Here is a 21948-nt window from a genome sequence, read left to right on the forward strand (position 1 = left end):
CTTTTCTTGATTTTATATTCTTGATAATTTCATTAAGATGAACAATTTTGTATTATTTTAAGCTACTTATCATAAACGATTCATTGAAAGTTACATGTGCTAAGTTGAAGAATTAAATTGTGAACTTGTTTTGATGCGAACACAATTTAAAAAGTGATACTCGGATCGAATTAGAAAGCATTAGCGACGCAAGTCTTTAGCGATTTAAATATCTATATAAGCGATACAATTATTCGAAGCTTCGAAGGAAAGTTTTTCCAAGAAAAGCCAGATCAATTCAATTACTTAAAACTTCCTCCTCGATAATCTACTATTAGCGATTGAACCAAATAGATCACGTTTTCACTTCTTTGGAAACTTTCCGGCAATCTTAGCTTCTTCTTGCTGCGAAATGGGATTGTCGAAGTTCAATCGATTTATTGCCGATGCATAATTTAATGGAACATAGATAATTGAGGATCAGTAGCGTCAACATATAGCTTATTCATCGCTCAAGATTTTAATCACAAGATGTTCATATATTTACATTAAAATAAAAATGTATTAAAAAAAGATAGCTGTTTATAATTAAAATTATATTAATTTAAAAATTAAACAATCATCAATCTTGGAAATTATCTATCGCAAAAAATTAGATTAGAAATTAATTACGGAAGTAATATTTAGAGTTTTCACAAAAGTATTAGCTGTGCAAAATGATGCACTTTATTCGTGTTATTCACATTTGCAATCTGTTTTATTACATGTACAAATTTTTCTGTAATTACATTTTATCGAATTATTATTATATTCATATTATATTATATTATTATATTAATATTAATTAGTATTATTGACTCTGCATTTTTGCAAGCTTTTTTTTAAAATGGGTTTTTGACCTTACATACTTTTGCTTTTCCTGGATAGAACTGTTGTGTACATATCCTAGGCCCATATTATGAAAAGCCCTCGAAAAACTCGGTTTCTTCGCGACCGATGACGCTTTGGAAAGATAGCTGACACGCGAAATGACACGGAAGTAATATACGAAGTGAAAGCAGAACTCTCTCTCTCCGCGATGGCGCGGATCGGGGAAGTTGCGTAATATCGTCGCGGCTTCGAGGGATGAGGGAGAGACCGAGAGGTAGAGAACGGAGGGTAAATGGATCCTCTCGGTAGGTTGACCTCGCCTCGCAAGAAGCGGCTGACTTAATTACACGTTCATAAATTAAACGAGATCTCCGTCGAGAGAACCGAGCGAGCGACTCGCCGCGCCGGTTGTCGTCGTCGGCGTCTTCCGCTTTTTTCGCGTCTCGAAATCCACGTCGGTCGATTAACGCTCGATGGAAGTGGCCGACGGGAATCGAATTATCGGCAGATCGCGCGATCAGAAAGTTGAAATGTCGTTGTCGGCAACGACGACGACGACGACGACGACGACGACGACGACTTCCTGTCGAACGTTTCCTCCAGATATCCCCTCCCCTCTCTATCTCACGGAAAAATCGCTTCCATCGGGTATTAATGATCGCTTAAAGTTCGTTGCGTCTCGTTGCACGGAAGAGTGACTGAAATTTCAAAACAATTCGTGATCGAAACAAACAGGTACTCTATAGTTGTTAATAAAATAAAGTTCTCGATGATAGCTCTTGATGATTTAAATCTTCTTTTTGCCTCTTGTTTTATATTAAAATAAAAAAAATAATAATTTATAATAAATATAAAAATAATGATATAATAAAATAAAATAATAATAAAATAATAATATAATAAATATAAAAATAATAATATAATAAAATAATAAGAAATAATAAAATATTAAATAATAAAGTATCTAATATCGATACGCAAAATGAATCGCGAAGAAATTTCGTTCAAAACTGCGATACGGAATTTCGAAACAACATCCTAGAGAGAGGTCCCGATACGTTCGCTCGAGTTTCCCGTCATTATGCACTCGTGCACGATGAATTTAACGAAGTCGTTTCGTTACACGTCATTTCGTTCGTGCAAGAAAGCCAGGCATCAAGCAACGCCGGGTCCGCATTCGGATAACGCGCATGAATTAATCATTAGGACGGTGTAAACACAGAGGACGGCGAGAGAGTTGAGGAGTTATTCAGTGGCGCGTTGCGTTTACGGCCTGCGAGCGGCGTAACGCGTAATCAATGCGCGGAATCCGCAATACGATCACATTCGCGTGCGCCGGAATTCGTCGATATTACCGCGCTCGTATATATCGTTGTATTAGTATCTCGTGCAATCAATATCATCCGCAACCATTCGAATCCATTAGGCATCTAAATTCGATGGTAAAATCTGTCTGTCTAATAATGTGGCTGTCGATCGTCTAGAGATAGTCAGTTTAATCGCGATTAAAATCGGCGGGAAATCACGATCCTTCGATTGATTAAACGCGAACATTATATAATTCAATTTAAGCGTAAATTCTAAATTCGCGTGAGTATGAAGTGCAATTTCACGCGCTAATACTCGTCCGATAGAGGGGGGCGATTAAGTATGTAATTGCAGTGACACGCGTTAATCGCTGCTGCATCCTAAACCGGGGCGAGACACCTAGGGATGAGATATTAAGCACGTTAAACGGCCCAAGATTTAATACCCCGACTGCTTCCCGTTGTTTCCCCGAACGAAAGGCCGAATTAACTCGCACGTCTGCCAGCCTCCGCGAACGGACAGGCCTCGCTACCGCAAGAACCCCCTCGTGCATACGTGGGGAACGTTCGTGAGCTGTTTCCGAAAGCTTTCCGCCATTGGCGAGGCCAAATGGAAACGTCGCTGCAATCCGGAGATAAACACCGGGTGAGAGACGCGGTTACGCCCGTTCTATTAACCGACCTTATTATTCTAGTCGTCGTGCGCACTCGTTAACCCTGAACCCCCCCAGGATGTCCCGCAGGATGTACCATGATTTCAGGATCTCTAGCGATCTTCTCCTACATCGCGACTCAAACGATTCTTTCTCTTCTTAACGCATTCGATTTTTTACCAATTTATTATCATAATTATTATTTGTTTAAATGATGTACAGGGTGTAACTTAAAAAGCTCCCACTAAGCAAATAGCGTTACTCCTGATTAAAAACCGAGTCGAAAAGTCCTGAACCATTTTTTCCATAATGCTTAATAAAGCAGTAATTAATGAGTAAAGTCGCGCCAATAAAAAGACAAATTTCCTCGTTATCAACATATGAAGATTTGGATAAGCAAAAAAATAAACTGTTTTGCGTTAATTTTTAAACAATTCATCTTTTCAGAAATCTTTTTAATACTTAAATCTGATTAATTATTTAATGAATCTGGGAAAAAAAATGGTTTAGGATTTTTTGACTCGGTTTTTAATCAGGAATAACGCTATTTGCTTAGTGGGAACTTTTTAAGATACACTCTGTACATTCCAAAGAAATTAAATATATATAATAGATAATATATAAATATATAATTATTATCATACTTATCTTCTGTTTAAATGATATATATTCCGAAGAAATTAAATATTTATAATATATAAATATATAATTATCATCATAATTATATATGTTGTTTAAATGATATATATTCTGAAGAAATTAAATATATAACGGAGATAAAAGATGAAAATTTTTTAATGATAAATTTAAATCTCAGATTTTGTACGCGGGAAAAATAAAAAGTTGATTAATTTGGATAATTAAATTAATAATTTAATATACATTTGGCTCATGTATTCTGATTTTAATTTCGCATATCGATGAAAGGTACATTTCGCTTTAATTTAAATCGTGGAATAAGAATCCGCGATATTTAACGTTCATTTCGTGAAATTACCCGCGTTACATATTGACGTGAAGTAGAAGTGTATTCAGAAAAACAAGCGCTGCGGGATATTTCGTATTCGTCGGTATATTCAATTTATTCCGCCGCAGGTAGAATCCTAATAAAATAAGGCTGAGCGGGAAAAACTCATACACGATGATATTCTCGTGTTTCCGAGGACAGAGAAAGAGAGAGAAGCTTTCACTCTCGCTATTTCAATTTCAACTTTTATAAAAGTTTTTAACACCCTCACTATTCAAAGATGCGGCCACTCTCGTCCGGCTGTTCTCTCTCTTTCTCTATCTTTATCTATTTCTCTCTCTCTTGCGTTGTTTAAGATTTGGAATAAACTGCTCAAAAGTTCGGTGCATTATTTCTCTCGACGAATGGGCGCCTTCTCACGATCCCGCCATGAGAGAAGAATATTTCGATTTAATCCTCAAATGTTAATCAACCTGCAAGAGTCTCTCCCCTCTGATAAAAGTTTCTGGTGTTATCATCCGAAAGGAATTATGTCACGCAGCTGTCGCATCTTAATCTCTTTTAGCTCCTAAAGTTAAATACAACGAAAATCGATAGAGTCTGATTAACTTTTCGATCCATTGAGCAAACCAATTAAGGAACGGAAAAGTCTACCTTGAGCGAACATGGCTACTGTCTTCAGGATCGCGAAAATAGTGAAGAAAGACAAAATAAAAATTGCCAATAAGAATTCAAGTACATTGTTCTATGCTAATTTTACATTGTAAACTAATTTCTCTTCGTTAAAGCAGAATCTTACATGAAATTTAATATTCCGCATACAATTAGGTCTAAAAATTTTCTCTTGATAAAAGAGATATCTAGGTACCCAAAGTTCCAAAGTTCCTAAGTGGCTTAAGACTAGAGTTTTTCAGAATTTAACTTCAGCAAACAAAAAGATAACGAAACTTTATTCCTCGTTTAATTCCAAGGGAGTTTTATTTTAACGGAGTGCGTTTGAGAGAGAGAGAGAGACAAGGTTTAAGAATCAAAATTGTCGTAAATAAATTGAGATTTAAAATTGAAAAAAAAATAAAATAAAACGCGGAGCGTATCATCAAAGTTTCGTTAATGACACATCAAACGAATGAGAATAATGATCGCGTAGTGAATCAGCGAAACGTGAAGTTTCCGCTCGGCGCAGCTTTTCAGGGCGATAGATCGACGCTTTTCATGCACACGACGATATTCGATTATGAAAACGTTTTTCAGCCAATTTAAGCTATTATCGACGAAATGTCGCCGCTCGACCGAACGGATGGCGGCAACAAATCACAAACGCGACGAAGCACAAAAGACGGCGAGCGCGGCCGTCCGTATTCTCGCCGACGAGACTGTCGAACAAATATTATATCGCGGTTCCCCGAGAAAGCTCCCTTCCTTTCCGTTATTTCTGGGGCGTTCACTTGCAGCTGTATATAACGTAAACGAGCGATCGTTACACGTGGGACCGCCGCTGTTGGAAAGAATCCGCGAAATGTCCATCAGTTTGCGGTGGAACGCGCGGAAAGAGGAGGAGGGGAAAGGGGGACGAGGTCCCCCATCCCTCCCGTCCCGCGATCTCCCCTGCACCGTTGAAAGCAATAACGATACTCGCTACCTCATCGGAAGAATTTCTGCCGTTATCCGTTTATATAACGTAGATTGTTCTGACAATACCGCGGCACGAGCACGAGCACTGGCCGCAACGCCTTTCGTTAAAGTCTCAGGAAGGATAGAGAGGTTCCAATTTTCGAAATTAATGGGGAGGATAATTCAAAGTAAATTCGTGATGTATGTATCGAAAAATTGGACGCAATGGATCGCATCGATCATTGTGACGTGATAATTACGTCAAGTCTTTGGGGGCCGAATGTTTCTGAAACCGCATTGTTTAAATATTCAATGTTAGCGACTCCCAAAGGCTCCCGCGGAATTTCCAGTACATACGTTATAGAAACTTTAATACACGGTATGTATGCAACATGCGTTTAATAAAGCAATGTAATTTTATCTGATTTTACAATTATATTTAAACTGTGACATCAAATATTATACTTTATTTTTTTATATATATAATAAAGATTTGATTTCACTTTCATTTTTACTACGATTAAAAAGTATAGCATTAAATTAACTTCAATTATTTTTATTTCATTTTTTATTTTTAATTTCTATTTTTTTTTTTGATATAAGGATAAAGGATTATATTCTTTCGACTTTTCTGTAAAAATATATATTTTACATGCTTAGATTTTTTTTAATTTAGTGAATCGTATTCAGAATTAGAAGATGATTAATCAAACGGATCCTCAGGAATTTCTAATTTCTTTCATGAGCATTAATTTTGACTCGTGTCTAACAACACCTTGCAAGCTGTCCGAATATGTGAAACTGCTCTCGTGCGAGTGCTTGTACTAAATATTCATAATTCTCATCCCAACGGTCCGTAATCTCATTTCTCGACCTTTTTTATTCGGGCTACAGACTCTGGCATTCATACGCAATTAAACCTGTACAATGAAACTCGAGATCAAAGCATCAAGAATACGGTTATCACATTGTAACATTGTAATGACAGTTGACAAGATATTAAAGCCAAAGATTGTTCTTCGTTACAATGTAAATGAATTAAAAAAAATAATCATTTTACATAACTAAATTTTGCGTTCGTAAAATTCTAAACTTCCATTACATTTCTGTCGAAATTAAAACCGGTCATTTCAAATTCTTTTTATATTAACATATATATAGGCTCTGTATGAACGTAAAAATGTCCAATATAAATGCCAGAAACTGGAACGGAAGAAAGTCGCGATTTTTATATTACACTCGTTCCCTCCCTTATTACGTGAGAATTTATCGCATTATCGTGCGTGTACCACAGGATCGATAAGCGGCGTGTAACGTGAATAACAAGTTATCGTCACAAATGGGTGAACAACCTGAAATAGATATACTTTGAGTTCGCCTGAGAAAGGGTTCCTTGCGACGCGCGAACGAGCAGCCTGTCGCGATAGGCCAACTTTAAATTGCACCGTTGAAAGTTTCATCGCGTAGTTTCGTAAGACAGATAACTTGGAAACGGCGCTTCGCAAGCGCGGATTCGCGCACGCGTGCGCTACGGTGAAAATTGCCGTGTAAAATGTCGCCTACGCCTACGCTTTTATGCAAAGAAGTTCCGGCGAAATTACGAGGTGCGCCTGCGAATCGCTGTATTACGGAATATATGCGTAAACATTGTTGCACCGTGTAATATTGCGCTTAGAAGCGACTTCCGATGAAACAATGAACTCTATTATCGATAAACAGATTACCAGAAGGATTGAACGTTTATTCAACCTCCGATCTCCGACGTGCGATAAACACTGTAGAATTTATCGCGGAATTACCTACGAAATAGAATTTGAAAAGTAGTGAATAAAAAGGGGAAGAACGATGTCTCTTATACGATTTACGATAATAATTTTCTGCAGAAAATTTTTAATTTATTTAATTATTTATTTGCTTCTCAAAATTGAAAGGCCCAGTAATGATCGATCACTTATTGGGATTATTTCGATTTTGTGCTCATTCGAAAATCAAGCAACAATATCAATATCCAGATATCATAAAAGTTGCATAATGAATACATTTGTCATTATGACTTGGGGATTGGGGGGGGGGGCACATATCCGATATGTACTTCCCAATGTAATTCCGGGTTTAGCTCCAGATTTCCGAAACTTGCAGCTTTCGGTATTAGCTTTTAATATCGCATAGTAACTGCAAGTTAACTTTGCAATTTGGAAACTTGGCGAATCGACAACTGCCAAAGTCGCACCCGAATAGCAAGACGAAGACGCCGTTAATACTTCATGAACGAGATAAAATTGGCATGCGCTGAGTTTATACTTATCAGCAATCCCCCGGACGATGGATTTGTTGACTAATTTCATTAGGAAATACTTGCCGCGCTCGAAAGATCGCTACTTTGAGCCGCTCGAGAAGCTGCTGTCTGTAATTAAATGGCAGCAGTAGATATATTACTTGGCGTAACTAATGTACCGGGATCAATTGTAGTAATGCGCTAGAAGCTAGGGGAAGGGAAGCGAGAGAGACCACCACGAAGAGAAGAAAAATTGCTCTATCGGTTATCCGAATCGACCAGGCAGGACGAGCGAATTCCGCTCAATTAAATCATCAGAAAATTCTTCATTTTATTTTATGTACTTCTTTATCCATTTAAGAAAAATTTTTTGAAATTTCATGGAACTCATGCAATCATTTATTGTAATTATTAAATATAAAAGATGTTGTTTGTCATCATTCATTTTGGAATTCTCGATAATCGTGTGAAAAAAATCTCTAAAGATTAAAACCTCGATATCGTTTTCTCATGAATAATTCCAATTATGTAAAAATTAACGATAAATTAACGATTAATTTAAGGATGTTTTGTATGTACAATCCCAGCAAAAAGTAGCTGAAAATCAATATTGACGAATATATCCACTTTTGTATGTTACATGTGTATTTTGAGTAAGAAATTGCGTGGAATATTACAATTGATCTTAGCTATAGTGCAGAGATGTATTTTTTAATATTTATTGCGTTTTTATACGTGGTTATACGTTTCCCATAAGAACACATGTTAATTCGGTGCAAATTAAAATCCTTAACTTGTGAACGCTTTAGTGAATCGATTAAAAAATTGTACTAAAGATTCTAAACATATGTAAGGACATTTTGTATAATTTTCATTAAATTCTAAATATTTTAAAAATACGTACAAAACATCCTCAAGGCTACTCCGCTTATCCATACGGATTATAATTCATAGGAAATGATAGAATATTCGCAATTTGCTTTCGGAATTCCTTTGACGTGCGAAATTGTTGTAAATGTCCGTAATTTGCTGTAAAGATGCGACATATCTTTGACTATTGGGTACATCCAACCGCAGAATTTAATCCCGCCGTAATACTGTCATCCCCGATTATGACAATGAAGTATCAGCTGCCGGGTGGAGTCCCGAGGGTCCCGGGGGTCCCGGAAACGACTTGCTCGAAATCGATCGATCTTCATTTTCGCGGAAAGGCGCGAGGCGGAGAGAGCCCGCAGAAGTTGCGGATTCGCGGATACGCGCGGGTGAATGACGGCAGCGCGCGGCTCGAGGTCGTTCAAGATTGATGCGATAGGCTAAATTAACAGGATGCTCGAATTAATCCATTCTAAATAACCCCGAGTCATCTATCTTGCCAGCCCGACGGAAATGCTGGCGACTTAACGTGTTTGCCTAGGTTTCCCCCTCGGTTTTCGCGGGTGATAGAGGATTCATGAACATACCCTTGGTCTTTGGACCTAAACTTCGAAGGGTCCTCTTATCTTGTTAAATATGTAATAATCTCATACAAGATACGCGTTTTCACACACTATCGAGCGAACTGGAAATTGCAAGGTAGCGCTGACATGAAAATGTATTATTTTATCATCCCTTACATTGAAAATTATCAACTTTCGAAGAGCTGAAGAAATATTTTCACGAATCAAAATTCGAAATAAAATTTATTCTTTATCTCGAATAAAAATTTTCTTCGAGCTGCATATTAAATATAATTAGAAAGATACGAACAAAGTATTGTTCATATAATTTTCTCAGGCGTATTTTTCAGACCTTCTACCTTACGTTAACGAGATCTTTGAAAGAAAGAGACAGTTCTTCTAGCGTATCGCTAGCCGAGAGAACATTGAGGACCGGAGAACAATAGATTTGATTAATGCGTAATTGCATCAGAGCGGTAGCTACCGGCAAGCAGCGGTCAGTCAATAGTCGCAATTTACACCATCAGCTTTCTGATTGTATCTAATGGTAGCATTCTGTCAACGGTAGCCGCTTGATAGGTCAGAACGGGAACAACTCCATAAATTGGCATCCTGATGGACTGCGGTCCATATGGAAATTGCGCGCCTCTGTGCAATGTTCTTGAGTATTAATCGAGCCGCCGTTTCGCGAAATATCTTTGTCACTTGAGGGAGACGCGAGGGATAATAATAGTCGACTAAATACTATATATATATTCTCGCGCGGAATATCGTCTTGGTGAGACGGCATCGAGCTTGGTGGACAATTTGTCTTCGCCAACCCCTCTATCGCGAATATCTTAGGGTCGCAACAGGTGTTCTTCATGTCCCACAATGCAGATGCCGAAGGGCTAATTTCTTAGCGGCGACGTTATTCTAATGCGCGCAAATTTTTCTCTCTCGCACACATACGTATGCTCACGTAAAACGATGATCTCTTTGTCAGATTATTGTACATTGCGTATAAAAATAAAAGTCAATTTTAAAAGAGAAAAATAATGATAAAAATAATTTTTTGAAAACATTACGATTATTTACAAGAAAGTTAACATCGAGATCTATCACGTTTATGAATATTTATTGAAAAGAATATTTCTTTCTTCTATTTTGCAGATATTACTTGGCAACTTCGAAAGACGATTCGGCGGTTCAGCATTTATATAGAGTGTCGTTGTTAGATGCGGACCACAAGTCAGTGTGTTTGACTTGTAACATTGTCAGAGAGGAGGACGGCAGTCGCTGTTTGTACAACAGTGCTGTATTCTCCACTGACAATTCGCATTACGTGCTCACTTGTGCTGGCCCTGGAGTGCCCGACATAACCATCTACAATAAGGTATGTGTTATCTATACATTTTTAAAACACTTTGCGCAGTATTTTTAAAAGCTTAAATTTTCTATCGAAATAAAAAGTTTCTACAAAAGATAAAATTTCTCAATAATTTAATTTTCGCAACGATAATATTGTTAAAAAAAATAATGAAACCAAATAACATATTTGGTAAAAAGGATATAAATGTCGAGCCTTGTATTTCGATATTATATTTTTATATAATAATAAATATCAATATAATACGTATAATTATTTCTTTTAAATATACGTATAATTATTTCTTTTCAATATAATACGTATTATTATTTCTCTTATAAAAAATAAATGAATCAGTATGCATAAAAAATACATTTAAAATATGCATGTGAAATTAACTTTGAAGTAATTAACATTCTATTCAAAATAAAATTACCACACGCATCAGATCGTACCTCTAATTTTACAAGCCAAAAGAACACAACGGATATATCGTATTCCCATCTTCGTATTAGTTTCAGCTTTGAATTCAATGTTATTGTGCCGCAGCGCGCGTTTGATAAACGCATTTCATTAAGCATTACACTGCACGCAGTCGAAGTTTATACAAATTTGATGCTATGTAAATAGGAAGAGAAAGAGAGATAGGGGAGATTCGCGTGTACATTCTGCGAAATTCCTTCTGCTCTCCAATGCAGTTGCGCAAATCGTTACATTATACCCGGGGAACCGCGAACACAATGATCTTTTCGTATCGCTCTCTCGCGTATTTGCATGTGATATAGACGTATGGATGACAGCCGCGTAATTCTGCTAGTGAGAGGTACACGAGGTCCCGGTCACCTATCAGGCCGCCGAATCGAATAAATTGTTACAGCAATAGAATGCGCTCGTACTATGTACGGTTGAGTCCCGGTACTGTACTGTGAATAATATACGAGCGGCTTGCACAGTACATTCTCTCTCTCCCCCCTCTCTCTCTCTCTCTCTCTTGCATACACGCTCTCTCTGTCTCCCTTAGCGAGTCATGTATACAAAGCTGGTCCTCGAAATTCTACGCGCAAAATACATTGCGCCCGCGATACGATTCGCTCGGCCTAATCGGATCGGAATCACGCCGAGACAGATTATCGCGACACTGTTTCTGTCTCCGTAAAAAGCATGACAATGCATGAGAATGCAACGCACAATGGTACCGGTGTAATAACGATACATTTAAACCGCGAGCGCTGCGGATATAAATATTTTCTCGTATTGTTTTCGAATTCGTTTCCACCGCGTAGGAGGAGGGTATTAAGCGCGAAAACTAAAAGGCCATTTATCTTGGCGAGCACTTGGTTGTTATGCGCGTTCGATAGTGTAATTAGAAATTGCATAGCGGTGCAAATTTTTCGAAACGCATTCTTATATATCGAAGATTAAATTATTATTATTATTATTATCGATATCGATTGTATTTTGAAGGGGTTGCATAAGCTGTCAAAAATATTTTGTCTCTATTTATCGCTGTTTGACCGCGGTGCTTGTTTCTCGATCTAGTCACGTTTTGAATCGATTTCTAATTTCGCTATGCAAATAAAACAGATTGACAGAAATGTGACGCAATCAGCAGCGAACGATAATAGGCATCGACGATTCCGAATGCGTATAAACTTAGTAACATATACAGTGAACAAAATGTAACAGCGTGAAATAAAATTTGTTACACGCTAAACATTTTTCTTCATTACCTTCAAATTTACGCGAATAATAAAATCGCTTACATCATTTACCTAAAAAATTTAAGCGTTAAATCTCTAAATAAACTTTATGTAACTTTATTTTTTATTACAATTATAATTACGGAAATTTAACCTGTTAAGATATTCTATATTAAATATTGAAAATATTATAACGACCATGATTTCTTTGTATTTTTTTAAAGAGAAAAATATATTATTATTTTATTATTTATTTTATATTGTTTGAAGGATTCATTAAAATTATCAAAGGTAATTTTTAAATATACATTTTATATATATATATATATATATATATATATATATATATATATAGTAGATCTGTAAATTTATATAAGTTATATTCATGTTGTATTCATGTTACATTCATATAAGAGAAACACTATTATAATTTCATTTTCCATTCACTTAGAATGCATTTACATCGCGATATCATCGTTTCTACAGTATACTTTTTCATTGAAAGTACGATAGTAATCACGTCGTGCAGATATAGAAAATTATGCATGTTTATTACCATAACATTCCTATTCATAATATTAATAAGTTCTAACATACGTTGATATTTCTCACAACGCATAATTCAATGTGGATTAAGAAATATTTATGAGAGCATATTAACAAGTATCGAGAAGAAAAAAAATAAGTTGCAGAAAATTAAGTAAAACTTATTCATGCATAGCTTTTTGGCGCATAATTCTAATGATTTCGTACGTTTAATTGCATTATGACTTTAATTGCATTATTTAAATCGATTCTTCGTTTATTTCCCAATCATAATACTCGTCATGATGTAGATAAATGAAGTGTAAGTTCATTTTAGTAAATAACGATTAGCAAGTTTAATTCACCCATTAACGACAACCGACATTGAAACCTATCGTTATTCATACATATAAACATCACTTCATTAACTTGTATTAATGCAAACGCACGTTCATTTCTCATTCCCTTATTACAAGCTCCAATTACTGGCCTCTGAATATGAACTTCGACAAGAGCATATTCAGCAGCGAGTATATTAGTGTGCATATTACAGTAATGTTTTGAATACAAGTTGTTATCTTAGAAAATATTATTTCGCGCATCTCGTTTCCCTTTCAACAACCGCATCTCTATTATATTGCTCTTGTATCTTTCTCATGAATCGATCGAAAATTACTTAAAGATTTAAATATATTCAAGAGAGGAAACTCCTCTCTTTTCGAACTTCTCTTTTCTTTCTCTTCCCACAGTCTATCTAATAATCTATCCGTCCATTTGCTTATTCGCCAATGTAACCGCACGCCAGAAAAAGTTTGCGATCGGATGAAAGTTTCATTACTTTCGATAATCAAACTCTTTCGTCGACTTTATATATGATGACAGATAAATCGAAACGTCACAAATTGTGCGAGACACCATTTGTGACCACAACAATAGCAATTTAATCATATATATGGTATAAGAGAGCGAGAGAGTCCAAAATTAATAATTAATAAATTTATAATAAATTTAATTTATAATAAATGTAACTTATAATAAATTTAATTTATAATAAATTTAAATCTATTAATTTAAATTTATTATAAATTAAATTTATTAATTTAAATTTATTATAAATTAAGTTTATTAATTTAAATTTATAATAAATAACTAAATATAAATATATGTGGAGAGAAAGGGAGAGAAAAAGAGCGAGAGAGAGCTATATTGGATCTTTAAATTACATTACACTTAGAAATGTCTTTGAAATGTCTCGATTCGCCAAAAAAGAAATAAGATATGCATCGGACGATTCCCTTGTAATCTGATTATCGTAGCGACAGATGCAGACGCGAAGGAGAAGTGGAAGTCATTGAACTTCGGGGACACGACTAACGTAAGATGTCGGGTACGAATCTACGTGCTTTATCGCGATCGACGGAGCGGAAAGAGCGAACTTGGCGAAAATCTGACTATCCGGCGTCTTTGTTTCCCTTCTTTTCCCTTATTTTTGCGCGACCGCTTAACGCTGATAATTGGTCTTCTCGCTCGGGAAACCGTCGACAATGAACATTAATCCAATTACGTTAAAGAGTGACTTTGCCGATGAAATTCGCGCTTTTACACCGTGCGAATCGACTCTGTCGACGCTTCCGTTCGACTTTGGCCGTTTTCAATTAACGCGGATAAATTCCCGCATTTCTCTTTCTTGATTCGTGTAACGTCTACATCGACTAATTATTAAAAATCTGTGAAATTAATTGCAGCCACAAGAGAAATTGCGCTTTCTTAAATCTTATAAACTGCTCAATCAATAATTCAATATTGAAGTCTTATTAATAATACTTTTGAAAGTATAAACTTTTTTTAACATCTTTTTATTGCTTTTTTGCAATCTTTATATTATTTTAACGGTTTAAGGGTACATTATTATCGTATTAAATTTATCTATTTTATTTACCTTACAATTGTGACAAACTGCAAAATACCATCCATGTTTATTTGGACCAAACGCTTATTATTGAATTACAAATATTTTATTGCATATTTTCCATAAAAGAGACCGCTATAAGACTGTAATATGACGGTGCACATTTTTAATCCAATTTGTGCTGGAACTAATAGAGTAATTTGTTTCACGTGGATATTGCGCGTGCATGCACGAAGTTCGCAAACATGTGCAAAATCCTCTCTGGAATCCCTTTACCCATCTTTGCCGCACTCTGATGTGATTTATGGTGTACTTTTGCATGCCGATCCAATTACGTAGATATTATGATATCGGCATTATTGAAATTTGCAAAAGGCTCAAAGCGATATCAATTGATCGTATATAACTGTTCCATATTCTACTTCGTTATTTCCTGTTGTATCGAAGCGATTCTCCCGTCATCGCCTGGCTACAAATTCGTGTATTTATTTGACGTAGCGAGATTATAATTTAAAGTTCAATTTTTTTAACCTCTTGTATATATTTATAACAACTCAGATTCGTGGTCGTTTCCGATATCACGGTTTTATATCATGGATTTCGTGATCGACAATAAATAATAGTTACATATTATTATTTGAACTTTCACCCCCTATTTTTTAGAGGAAAGATAAAATATCAAGCGTTCGGAAATAGATAAATTAATACATAAAAGATTGAAGGAAAATATGGTTGATTCCGTTTTTTTTCTCTTCATAAGTTTTCTAATATTGATTATTAAATGCTTTGTAAGAAGTTCAATTAAATATTGATTATTAAATGCTTTGTAAGAAGTTCAATTAAATATTGTTTCAATTAAAATTTAACCGTAAAATTTTTAAATAATTTTTTAAAAATAACAGGAGAAAACACGGTTTTTTTCTATCTTATAACTTTGAGGAAAAAGTCTCTTGCCTTTTATGTTTTCCAGAGAGTTAAAATAAGCGTGAAATTTACGCGGTAAAAGCAGAGATGCTTTGTCACTTCTTGGCTTTTCTCTAAAATTTTATCAATTTCCACTCTACGCGAAACATGCGCGCAAACACACTCGCAGTCACCCTGTTGAGGCGGCGAAAAATTCGCGAGGAAAAAAAACGAAAAAAAGAAATGTGTATACATATATATATATATTCCCGTCTCAATCGAAAATCGATATCGCTGCGTCATATCGCGATCGGCACGAGATTCGCTCCCACAAAAGCCGGAAACGCCTCGCGGATCGCCTGTCATTCAGCGACGAAACTTCGGCAAATGCCGATTTCGCGTGAGAAAAAGTTCGCTGCGATGCAAAATCGAGATTCACCATCACAGAATCGAGCAAACGGCGGCGTCTCCCGGCGTACAAAAGCTCGCAGATTGCGCGCTACATTTGCCCCGATCTATCCCCTTTTCCCGAGAAAGAGAGAGAGAGAGAGAGAGAGAGGGATGGCCATAGAATTTGCGCGAGTAAACTCGGCGCAAAAACGGAAACCGGGAACTTTAGCGACGCTCTTTGCCGAGCATTGGCTCGGTCTTCTAATGCAATTTTTTTACCGGGTTATACCGCGAATCTTCTTTCCCTCTCGCGATCTTCGCCGAGGAAAAAAAAAAAAGAGGAACTTCGGACAACTACTTACAAAAGTAGTTGCCCTTTGGACCGAATCGATTCCGATCAGCAAATCTTCGGGAGAAGAAGGGGGAGGCAAGTGTCGACTGAAGTTGCGAAGCACTTTAGGGAAGGCAAACCGTTAAAGGTTCTTCTGGTCTTACGACTTCGTCGTAAGTTTGCGATGTCTCTGTGTGTTGACGATGTGTTATTCTCTGCCCTCGGTGTAATCTATTATGGTTATGGCGGCATCGAAATTAGGAGGCAACCGACAATTGATGAGTCAAGATAGAGGATAAAGATGAAAGGAAAATCGAGTGCGTTAAGAAGATAGAGTGCTATTATTAAGATAGACGTGATTAATTTAGCCATATATAAATATATAAAATATTAATAAATTATATATACATAATATATATATTACATATATATTTATTTATTTATTATGCATTCAAAAAATTTGCATTTAATTTGCACGATTTTTAGCATTATTATTAGAAAATTGCATATATTTATACGTATATTCGTAAGCATAAAATAATCTCTATAAATCTTGTATTATGCTATCATTTGTAGCTATCCTGTATATATTAAACCAGCATTTTCTCATTTTCAGAATTCCACGTTGCTCTTCGTGTGGGAGGATAATTACGTGGTAACTGAGATAATAGTGGAGAGATCGCAGCCGATCGTCCAGAAATACAAAATCCCAGTTGATGGTGGCTTTAATGCCCAGGTGAGGCTCCTGATCCCACCTGGTGCTGATTTGAGCGGTGCTACCAAGTATCCCATGCTGGTTTATGTGTAAGTTCTTTAATTTTTCCAATAAACAAAGTCTCTTTCTCTTTCTTTCTTTCTCTCTCTCTCTCTCTCTCTCTCTCTGTGTCTGATAAAGGTATACGAAAGTAACATATTGCTGTATCTCGCTCAAGAATCAAAGTTTGCAAATAATATTCAGATGCTTATGAATATTAATTAATATTCATATTATATATTATATATAAATTTTTAAATAAATTAAATACTTTTATAATTCGCTTAATCTCTGCTAAAATTAAGATAAATATTTTAAGATTACATGTATTGTACACAGAGTTCCTTTGAGATTTCGCAGAAAACTTCTTAAGATACAGAGCGAAAGATATTCTTAATCATTTAACCTCGTGACCGATAAAATTCTATCGATAAAATATATCAGAGATATACCGTGTATTCTGGCAAATTGTCATGCCCGACATAGTGGCACTTTCTAACCACCCCGACCGAGTTCTTACATTAGTCGCTTTTCGGCGTCGCGCGTCTCTCATACACTTAAAAGCACTCATATTTTTCGAGAAGCGACAAGAAATATGACAACGCACTCCGCGGGCATCATCAATCGGTTCCGTCATAATGCAGCCGCGAGATAAGCGTAATGGAGAGCAATGACGAACGTGCAGCAGCGGAACGCAATCTGCACCGTGACGTGAAAACGAAGCTCTCCTTTACGTGGCCTGAATTAGGGCAGGATGTAAAACCACGAAGCGATGAGTCATTCCGTATTCACTCTCACGAACGAAAACTTGAGCGGTTTCCCCGATAAAAGCGGCCCGTTATCGATTCTGACCCGTACTCGTCCATAATTACATTAATGAAAAATATTGTCAAGGTAGTACACTTGTTTTTCCATCGGAAAAAATAATTCAACTAATCATTATGGCGAGCTTTATGCGTTTCTCGGAAGAAACACATGTACGCGGTAAGCTCTACACGCTCTAGAAAGGTTGATATAACTTTCCGGTATAAATTCTAATAACGCCTAATTTGTAGGCAGGTCTGTACTTTGAAAGTACAAAGAGTTTATGGTAGAAGTTATGTGTGTTGCGATGTCCGCATTTCTAAAGTGCAAGCTTCGCATTATGCATTAACGGTCAGAAGGAAGATAGTAACGAAAAATATATTCAACAACGATTCCTCTGTTCGCTAAAGATAATCAAAATTTAGATAATTTAGTAGAGTTTAATTGCGCATATTCGCAAAAATATATTTAACGAAAAATCTTAAAGAATCCTATATATTTATTATTTCACTGTGAATATTTTATAGACGATTGTAATTAATTTTAAAAAAATTTCTTAAACATATGATAAATTTACATTAATTGTCATCCCGTTTTTTATTGAAAGAAAAAATTCTAAAAGAATATTTTCAGTTTTAAGGGATTCCTTAATTTGTGAAGATTAAAATATTATATATTAAAATATTACATAATAAAATATTATAAAATGTAAAATATTATGAAATATTTTATAATAAAATATTCTTAAAATATATAATAATATTCTTATATGAAAAAGATAAAATGGAGAACTAAACGTTCAATAAACATACCTTCAATAAATTCTTTGTACATGACAATTAATGGATAATTTACATACATTGCAAATGCTATATAGATCATATTATCCGTATTAGATTTAGATTTTTACCGACTAGGAAAATGTAGGATCGTGCGGAGGGAAACAACTAAAAGTTAGACTTTTATAGAGGAACTATTGCCACGATGAACGCTCGTTCGCTTGACGCTGGCGAATAAAGAGAAGTTTGAGCTTCCGTTCGCTTTATAGTCGAGTAATTGTAGTGTCTTCGTGTTCGAAACGATATATTGGATTCCACCGACTTTTCACATATCACAGGTATCCGGACGATCGCTTGTTTTCTCTCTAGTTTCTCACATCTGATGAAATTTCCTACGTCTAGATTATCGATCGCGTATTGTTCGCGCTATATGAATCTGTGTTGCCGGAATAGACGATGGATCATCAAATCAAAAGTCGCAAAAAACTTTCAAGATACTAAAGTTGCGATGCCAGAAAAATGAATGGTTGACGCGGAAAGTTAGTCGATATGTTAAAAAAGTTAAAATTTATGTCGTATTATTTTAAAAGTGATACATAATCAAAGAATTTCTTACATTATGGTGCATAAGAGAAAAAAATGTCCTTTCTTCTCTTCTACTTTTTTCTCCTTTTAAAATGAACGATAACGGCGAACGTATTAAGATTTAAATACACGAGTTAATGACATTAGTACTTTATTTTCACGTGTTTCTGCACTTAATGAGTTTTCCATGTAAGCTCGCAGCGGTCTCCGTCGTTACGATGAAACAACATCGACACGATAAAAAGCACCACTCGATGTATCGCGTTCCCATCCGCAATGCGGTCCCAATCATATCCTCTTTTTTATCCAATTCACTTTATTATAACGTTACTTTATTTTGCTATTAATGACTTAAGTTGATATTTTTTAAAAACCACCATGTCTTACTAATTTACACGAATGGAGAATAGAAGAACGCATGATTGGATGAATTCTATCTTGAATTAAAAAATTTATATAAAGCAGCATTGCAATTAATTTAGTATACATTTTGATTATATTAATCATCTAATTGATTAATAATTATAATGTTGACAGACATTTTTTTCTCATAAATTCATTTAAAAAATATAGAAAAATAAAAGAACATATTACGGAAATTAATTAAACTAATTGAAAAAGGTACACGTACTTTTTTTATGAACAAATGATCCAAAATCTGTTTCTCTTTTTTTTGGAGCATCTTTATCTTTCCGTCTTACGTTCATCGTTCTTCTCTATGAGTTGGTATTCGATAGAGCAGATCATCGGTTGTCGTCGTATGGTCCATTTCGAACGTGTCATAATGTTTCATGTTACTGCCACGCCATCATACTCAGACACACATTCGCGCTTACATCACATCATCCACGGGATCGTTACTATCTGTCTCTATTTCCGCTTTACTGTCGGTTGCTATATTCGAAAGATGCCGTATCAGAAAAGCCATCTTCCTCCGTGAACTTCCATTTCCTAATTCTCGCCATCGTCTTCGATTCCTTTCTCTCTTTCTCTCTGTGCTCGTCCTCTCGAGCCTTCTCTCGAGGAATCCCTCAAGTGGCACCTGAGATTTCCCGCAAACGACCGTCGAGAGCAATAATGAGCGTGAAAACCGAGGGAATTTCGTGAAATAATCGAGAAAGCGTAGCCTACTACAATTGCCGAATCTGGCTGGGTTTTTAATTAAGGGAAAGGTCAATTTCTTTTGGCCAACAATAAGCAAATGTCGCGAATATAGAGCTTCTTTTTTAATATATTTTAAATTTAAATTATTATTTATTTTATATTTTATATTATTATATTATATTATTTTATATTTTAAAAATTAATTTTTTTGTAATTGTCTATATTATATAAGAAGAGATCACATATATTACTTTTTGAATTTAAAATACAAAACTTTATACAATTATCCAAAAAAATTGTCCATCAAGATACTCCAAGCAATACACCATAAATCAATAATAACGGTCAGAATTGCTAGTAATTTTTTTGTATTTTAATTCGTTCAAATTAAATTTATCAGGAATTAAATTTATAAAACGTACAAATAAAAATATACGCGCGACATTTATTAACGAAAAAAATGCCGCGACAATAATTGTCTATGATAACCTTGTGTGTCTTACAATCTAATTCTCCTCTTTCTAGGTACGGTGGACCGGACTCGTATCAGGTGACGGAGAAGTTTAACATGGACTGGGGCATGTATCTTGTGACAAACAAAAGCATTATATATGCTGCCATCGACGGCCGCGGCTCTGGATTAATGGGCAACGACATGCTGTTCGCCGGATACCGGCAGCTCGGTACCGTCGAAATTTTCGACCAGATTAACGTTACCAGGTGAGAGGATTTATCGTTGTAATTTCATTACAAATTTTCGAGTCTTCCACAATTATCGAAAGATGTTACCGAGAACTGTCAAAACAAAATTTATTTAACATCTCACCTGAGATCTCGAATTTAAAACTCATTAAATTTCGCTTGACTTCTCTCGAAATGTATAACCGACCATTCCGTTATTCTAAATTCTCTTAATACATTCCCGGTTGGTTTCTCAACAATGTCTAGCTTTAGGTCACATATAATCCGGTTTTAGTTCCGGTGCTGGTGGTAGTCAGGGCGTATATTCGTTTGAGATGCAGAAGGCTCGTTAACCGGAAATTACTTCAGACGTGTACTTCTTAGCCGCTCGACGACGTTAAGAATAACGAACGAGCCATCGCGGGCCGAAATCCGTGGCTGGAAACAGCTGGTAGCGCCCATCGTTGAAAGCGTAGCGAGCAAAGTTTCGCTTTAGGACAAACCTAATTATAGAGTTGCGGCCTCTACTTTCCGAAGTGACTTATCGTCCCGCGATCGGGGTAATCCGCTAAACCCCCTAAGTTAACTAATCTAACTCCGGTAACGATCAGAACGAACAGAGAGCGCGGGTTTAACAAAGTTCTTTTCACGGCCCGGATGTCCGTGAACCGCGGCGTGCGTTAACAAGAAGAAAATTGCTCGTACTTTCATCTGAATTTATCGGCTGACCCTCTTCCCTTCCGCTCCGTGGAAAGGGAAAGAGTTCGGGTTCTCCTCTCGTATTTTCACCGGCTGCCGCCAAAGTAATTTATCTCGATGCCGGGAGAGAAAAAGAGAGATAGAGAGAATGGGCAGGTCGGTGGCATACAATTCCGCCACTTATATGCTCGTCCATCTTTAAACCGAAACATCAAACTTCCGGCCGTGATGAATAATGCTTATTCCACCGCCGGGAGAGTCATGCTTTACCGTTTAAACGACACGCGCTGCAACCGCGAAGCCGCAAACTCGACATCGCGCATAGGCTGGCATTTCCG

General features: G+C 36.1%; 1 protein-coding gene across 6 annotated transcripts in view; it reads left to right on the forward strand.

Moving 5' to 3' along the window:
• The window catches only part of LOC105257952 (venom dipeptidyl peptidase 4), a 317166-nt gene that overhangs the window by 288339 nt on the left and 6879 nt on the right, over positions 1 to 21948 (forward strand). For all 6 annotated transcript variants that reach the window (XM_011268909.3, XM_011268913.3, XM_011268910.3 and 3 more), the window contains 3 exons: positions 10251 to 10473; positions 16821 to 17008; positions 20756 to 20950. In XM_011268909.3, coding sequence (XP_011267211.1) covers positions 10251 to 10473; positions 16821 to 17008; positions 20756 to 20950 — 606 coding nt within the window. The remainder of the gene's footprint in view (positions 1 to 10250; positions 10474 to 16820; positions 17009 to 20755; positions 20951 to 21948) is intronic.

The sequence above is a fragment of the Camponotus floridanus genome, unplaced genomic scaffold, assembly GCF_003227725.1.
Source record: "Camponotus floridanus strain SB8 unplaced genomic scaffold, Cflo_v7.5 scaffold100, whole genome shotgun sequence".
NCBI lineage: Eukaryota > Metazoa > Arthropoda > Insecta > Hymenoptera > Formicidae > Camponotus > Camponotus floridanus.